At 37.4% G+C, this 6,800-nt stretch overlaps 1 protein-coding gene across 2 annotated transcripts in view; it reads left to right on the forward strand.

The window, feature by feature from the left end:
• FCHO2 (FCH domain only 2) overlaps positions 1-3,168 on the forward strand; it is an 82,113-nt gene extending 78,945 nt beyond the window's left edge. For both annotated transcript variants that reach the window (XM_010088181.1, XM_010088182.1), the window contains 2 exons: positions 2,227-2,391; positions 2,629-3,168. In XM_010088181.1, coding sequence (XP_010086483.1) covers positions 2,227-2,391; positions 2,629-2,651 — 188 coding nt within the window. In that variant the 3' untranslated portion in view covers positions 2,652-3,168. The remainder of the gene's footprint in view (positions 1-2,226; positions 2,392-2,628) is intronic.
• The last annotated feature ends 3,632 nt before the right edge of the window (positions 3,169-6,800 follow it).

Genomic DNA, 6,800 nt, shown 5'->3' on the forward strand with positions numbered 1-6,800 from the left:
TCCAGATGGGGTCTCACAAGAGCAGAGTAGAGGGGCAGAATCACCTCCTTGACCTGCTGGCCACACTTCTCTTGATGCAGCCCAGGATCTGGTTGACCTTCTGGGCCGCAAGTGCACACTTCCAGATCACATTGAGATTTTCATCTGCTTATATCCCCAACTCCTTCTCCTCAGGGCTGCTCTCAAGCCATTCTCTGCACAGCCCGTATTTGTGCTTGGGATTGCTTCAACCCATGTGCAGGACCTTGCACTTGGCTTTGTTGAATTTCATGAGGTTGGCATGGGCCCACCTCTCAAACCTGTCCAGGTCCCTCTGGATGGCATCCATTCCCTCCAGTGTGTCGACTGCACCACCCAGCTTGGTGTTGTCGCAAACTTGCTGAGGGTGCACTTGATCCCACTGTCCATGCCTCCCACAAAGATGTTAAATAGCACCGGTCCCAGCACTGATCCCTGAGGAACGCATCCCTGAGGAATGCGATTCATCACCAGTCTCCATTCGGACATTGAGCTGTTGACCGCAACTCTCTGAGTGCGACCATCCAGCCACTTCCTTATCCAGCGGGTGGGCCGTCCATCAGATCATCAAATCCATATTTTTCCAATTTGACCACCAGGAGGTCATGCAGGACAGTGTCAAAAACTTTGCAGAATTCCAGACAGATTACATCAGTTGCTCTTCCTTTGTCCACTGATGCTGTAACTCCATCATAAAAGGCCACCAGGTTTGTCAGGTACAATTTGCCCTTGGTGAAGCAATGGTGGTTACCAGTCACCTCTCCTTCATTTTCTGTGTGCCTTAGTAAAGCCTTGAGGAGAATCTGCTCTGTGATCTTGTCAGGCACAGAGGTGAGACTGACTGGCCTGTAGTTCCCCAAGTCTTCTTTTTTACCCTTCTTGAAAATGGGGATTATGTTTCCCCTTTTCCAGTCAGTGGGAACTTCACCAGACTGCCATGACCTTTCAAATATGATGGTTAATGGCTTGGCAACTTCATCTGCCAGTTCCCTCAGGACCCGTGGATAGATATCATCAGGCCCCATGGACTTGTGCACCTTCAGGTTCTTTAGAAGGTCTCAAACCTGCTCTTCATTTACAGTGGGCGGATCTTCCTTCTCCCAGTTATTACCTTCCCTTTCTGCAACTCGGGAGGTGCGGCCAGAGCCCTTGCCGGTGAAGACTGAGGCAAAGAAGTCATTGAGCACCTCAGTGCCATATCCTTTGTGGCCAGGTCTCCAGTTTCCTTCTGGAGAGGGCCCACATCTTCCCTAGTCTTCCTTTTGTCGCCAATGTACTGGTAGAAGTGCTTCTTGTTCCCCTTTATGTCCCTGGATAGATTTAATTCTGTCTGGGCTTTAGCTTTCCTAACCTGATCCCTGGCTGCTCGGACAGCCTCTTTGTAGAGCTCCCAGCTAACCCATTCTTGCTTCCACTCCCTATATATTTTCTTCTTGTGCCTGAGTAAGTCCAGGAGTTCCTTGTTCATCCACTGAGGCCTCCTGGCATTCTTGCCCACCTTCCTCTTTCTTGGGATGTACTGCTCCTGTGCTTGCAGGAGATGGCCCTTGAATACTGACCAGCTTTCTTGGGCTCCTCTTCCCTCCAGGGCTTTGTCCCACAACACTCTGCCAAGCAGGTCATCAAAGTGATGACAGTTCACCACTGTCTTTGAAAAATGAACTTAAATTTGTGGGGAAAAGTACTTAATTAGACCTTGTCTTTATTAGAAAAATAAGAATTTATTTCCTCTGGGTACATTACTGTATAGCTGCATTTCTTCCAATGGTTTTGTTCATGTACGTTCATCCAGACAGATTGTGACAATATTTAAATAGTCTGATATACTTTCAAATCTGCTAATGAAAAGTACTACATACGAGATAGGTGATATTATGTACAGACCAGCAAGCATAAATTATGATTATAGGGACCAATCAGATATTTTAAGCAATAAGACATTACCAAGCTGTCTGATACACACATTCTGTATAATCTTGCAGAAATGTGTATCGTTGCTCTTTAAATCATTCACTACTCATTGTCTTAAACAGAGTATTGGAAAAAACAGATGTGTACTCTCATCTCTTCTGAAAATTTATGTATGACTGCCACTAGGAATAGATCTTAAAGGTCATCATGTTAGTTTCACTTCTTACTACTAAAAATTTTGAGAGATTGTCTTGTTCTTACAAAACAACCAGCTTTTCAGTTTTCTTATTTTTATAGGTTCTGGATCCCTCAGGGCAAAATTTGAACTTTCAGAAGGACCCAGTAAACCAGCAACACTTGCAGTACAATTCATTAGTGAAGGAAGCACCCTTTCAGGAGTAGATGTGGAGCTCGTAGGCACTGGCTATCGGCTTTCACTCCTTAAGAAGAGATTTGCCACTGGTAAGACACTGACATGCTTATATATTCAAATTAATATTATATATTCTATAGTGTTAAATTATAAAATGTTAAACTGTTAAATAAGTGATGTATAAATAGTTACTTTTCATTAAAAGATGGCTGAAAACTGCTTCATAGGTTTTTTTGTTTTCCATAGTTACTCAAACTGCTCCCAGGAAAAGACTAACAAAATCTGTCTTATGTACTGCCTGCAAAAAACCTGCCTTTATTTTTCAGGACGGTATATGGCAGACTGCTGAGATACCTGTGAAGGTCATTGGATCAAAGGAGTGCAAGAAGCTCATTCTGCCCTCTCTACTTTACAAACACTATTTTAACATGCATTAATTTTTTTGAAATGTTGACCTACTTTCAGGCTGAACTACAGAACAGAAAATGCACTTTTAAAAGTCATTTTGCAAACTTTTACTTACTTTATAATAGCACTGAGGTTAACTTCAACACTGTCTGTAAATTATCAACTGCAATATTTGGGAAAACTTGTTGAAATTTTTGTAAATTTATATAGATGAAGTCAAAATAGTAATCCATAGTTGTAATGAAAGTATGAAATTGTACGTTATACTGTAAACGTTAAACCTAAAAATGTAGGAGAGCAAGTAAGAATGTTTGAGCTTTCCATAAGTAGAATTCATTTTTCAGATTCTATAATTGACAGTTTTTAAAGAAAACAGAGGCAAAGTCTCATGTAGTTCTTCTATCCACTCATGCCACAAAACCAGCTGAGTTAGAAATGTATAAAAGACATGTAACTTGATGCCCGTGTATCACATATTATTAACATGTAAGTTGTTTTATATAGGGTTTTTTTCCTAAGTGCAATGTTACAAAATTGGAAGAGACAGCAGAGATTTACTTCTGCAGTTAGTAAATTTTATGGGCGTTGTGATTGTTTGAATTAATGCTGTAGATTTAATTTATTTTTATATGAATTGCATAACATTTGTGCCTTTAAAAAAAGCCTGTGCCTATCCAATTTGTTATTGACATGCCTCACTTCCTTTTTCAAAATTTCACTCTTCATCTAGAAAGCACAGTGTTGTATAATACAACTTTATAAAAATTCCTTTGACTGGGATTTATTTAGAAGGCATATTTGCAAAAACTGGGGATTGTTTTTAAAGAGGTTTAAAATACTGGATTACTTCCTCATGGGGTAATTGCAATAAATGTGGCCGTGGTAAAAGGAGATGCATCAGGTAGGACTTTGAAACTTTGAGATAGTCACTTTAATGTCACCAAAGATGAGAATCCTGAAAAATTGCTGAAGATGTTAGAAGCAAACTTCTGAAAGCAAACAGCATTTCCTTTGAATTTGACTGCAAGTCTTCAGACTTTGAGTGCTGTTGGGGTTATGTGATGTGAATGTAAACATAGTACTTGGGAGGAATAGCATTTTAGAAGAGTATTTTACGGCAGCACGATGACAAGTACTGCCATTTCTATTAGTTTAATTTTTTTTTATATCTACCAATTCTAATATTTGTATGTTCATCTAATCTGCTTGACGCAGCGTAAGTACAGGGAAGTGACACATTAGTAACGTTTTTTAAAGCAAGTCACTAATTTAGAAAATCTTTAATGTATTTATCAAGTGTTTTTTCAGTGCTGAAATCAAAAGTATCGGGGCAAAATAATTCAATAACCTTCAGGTTGGAATTTTGTATGACCATTTTGAATATAGTATCTATGTCAAATTCTCTATTAAAACAATAAAATGTGCTTGAACTAATTCATGCAAAACCAGTAATGAATTGGAAGATTTACAATAAATTAAGCTTTGTATGGATTACATAAATTCGAATGTATACTACACACTTTCACAGACGAGAGTTCCATTATTAGCACTAAGCACATACTGTACTTTAGATTTGATTGGAAGAGTATATTTGGCTCTTAATTTGCTAATCTTATTGAATGGTAAATTTCTAACTCACAAAATGGTACAATCTTTTTACTGGAATCTTAATTGTAATCTGCTTTGCCATCCAGCTGTGTTTAACATGACAATATTTTATTAATGAAAACCCAAAACTGTATTGCTATTTTTAATCAAGTATTAGTTTCATTTCTAAGTTAAATGAAGTAGTTATGTTTCAGGACTTCTAAACTAGCCTTCATTCCGGTGATTATACATATATTTGCATTGGGTGCAGGTTACAATTTTGAAGCCATACAAGTTTATATAGAACTTTTGTAAAGAAATTCAAAAACAATGTAAAAAGTACATGTAGCTGTCTGATTAAAAAAACATATGTAGCAAGCTGGTTCTTGCTTGTGTATACAGCAATATCCGTTGTAGCTGCCTCTTAAGAAAATTAATTTGTAAACACAAGTCTAAAGGATCTGAATTTTTATGAATTGTTACTACGTCAGACTGTAAATTAGAGCATACAAGTTTATCTTACAAAAATTGTAAATATTTCTGATTTTTCATAAAATGTAAATTTACAAAAAAAATTGCACCCATAATAAACATGTAATATATAAGTTAAATACTGATTTATATTGCCTGTACTTCTGCAGTTAGTCCCACAGAGCTTTTAAGCAATAAGATGACAGAACAAAACTATGCCTGTATTGAACATTTTTAAAGTATTAATTAATTTTTAAGTGATAAGGGGTAGAAATAATATATTAACTTTTATATATTTAAAAAATACCACAGAGAAGCTGGGTGGAAAGACGACTTCTGCAAAGAGTTGCATCTTTACTAAACTGGACTGCCAGAGGTATCAGCAATCGTTTATGCCTTTACTAAATTGACATGCTTAACTAATAACTTTGATTAGGCAAAACTGGGGATATGTTTATAAAAAAAAAAATCTCAGCTTTGTAGACCTGAGGTGCTCTGTATAAATAGTGCTATCAAATGCTGTACATCGCCTAAATTCCTGAATAAGCCTATGTTTTGTTGAGTGCACAGGGAAAAAAAAGTGTCAAGATTAAAGTAATTCTTTCTGATTTCTTACGTTCCACCAGTCTAAAAAAGTAGATCATTTAAGTACTACTTCAGCAGTCTGAGAATAGTCCTTCTAAGCTGTGAGCGCAGAAACAAAAATTGAAACTGAACAAATGCCTCTGAATCTGTTTCTTTCCTACTAATCCCACAGCCTGTATAAATTTAGTAAGTAATGACTTATTAAACTGACTTTCTCAGCTGTCTGGGTATGCTGCAATAAGTACCATTCTTGTCATGCTGGAAAGCAATTGTCCGGTCTTGTGCTGGAAGGCAGGAGTGAAGAGCACAAGTGCCCAGTGGTCAGACTGAATGGTCCATCTAGCCCAGTAGTCTGTCTTCAACAAAGGCCAAAGAGCAGACTATGGCATGGAGAGCTCAGAAGCCATTTCCTTTCTACTCTCCTAGCATTCTCGGTTATTGGTTAGGGATGTAGAAAGGTACATCGGCTCTGTTCTAGTATTCATTGAACTTAAAGTGTCAGACATCACTGCTCTAGCACTTCTGTTAACATTTTACTTTTGTTCTTGTAAGCCAGTGCCTACATACTACTCACAACTACTATAAACTGGATTTATACTGCTCAGGCAGGTTTGTGATTATCTAAGTACATGATCAGGTAGCTTTTCAGGGATAACTGACCACCTGTACCACTGCCAAATAATATTTACGTAGGTTATTTGAAGGAGCTAAGCTATTTGATTATCAACTGGAACAGCGTGGGAGTTGCAAGTGGTGCGTTTTGCTCTCTAACTAGAAAGGAAGGTCTTGCATCATGCCAAAAAGGATTACATTTCAGGTCTTGTGTGTTTGAGAAGCTTAAGATAGGCATCTTAATATCTGTGTACCTTTTGTTTTGTTTGAATTGCTAAATAATTGGTTTCCATTTCAGTTGTCATGAAAGGGCAATTTTACTTTAGAGCATGCAAGAAAAAACTCAGGAATTCCTCCAAGGATAGTACGCTAAAAACAGCTCAAGGTACAAAAGCAGCAAATAACATATTTACTGTGTGCTGCCCTTGATTGGACTGATTACCAGGCCTCTTAATTGAAAACTTAATGTTTATCTTCAGCTCTGCTTATTATTACATTACTGAGTATTCCTTCTCAACTCAGTTTGACCTCCATGTTTACTGTCATGTTGATTTTTATGTTCTCCCTTAGTTCATTCAATAACCAATAGAAATCATACAGTCTTTAAAGAATAAAATTATCTTAGAAACACAAGAGGCCTCTTCTGGATTACTTATTAAACATTTAATACTCAAATTCTGCATTTTCTGTAGCTGTTTTCACTTCCTTTGGAGTCCATTCTTTCTGTTTTTAAATCTGGGATGGTTATTTTAATTATAACATAAAGTATGATTTTGTTTGATATTGTGCCAGCTGTATTTCTTTTAAAAAGCCTTGCTTTGTAACTTGGCTTTTT

The sequence above is a fragment of the Pterocles gutturalis genome, unplaced genomic scaffold, assembly GCF_000699245.1.
Source record: "Pterocles gutturalis isolate BGI_N339 unplaced genomic scaffold, ASM69924v1 scaffold2397, whole genome shotgun sequence".
Lineage (NCBI taxonomy): Eukaryota > Metazoa > Chordata > Aves > Pterocliformes > Pteroclidae > Pterocles > Pterocles gutturalis.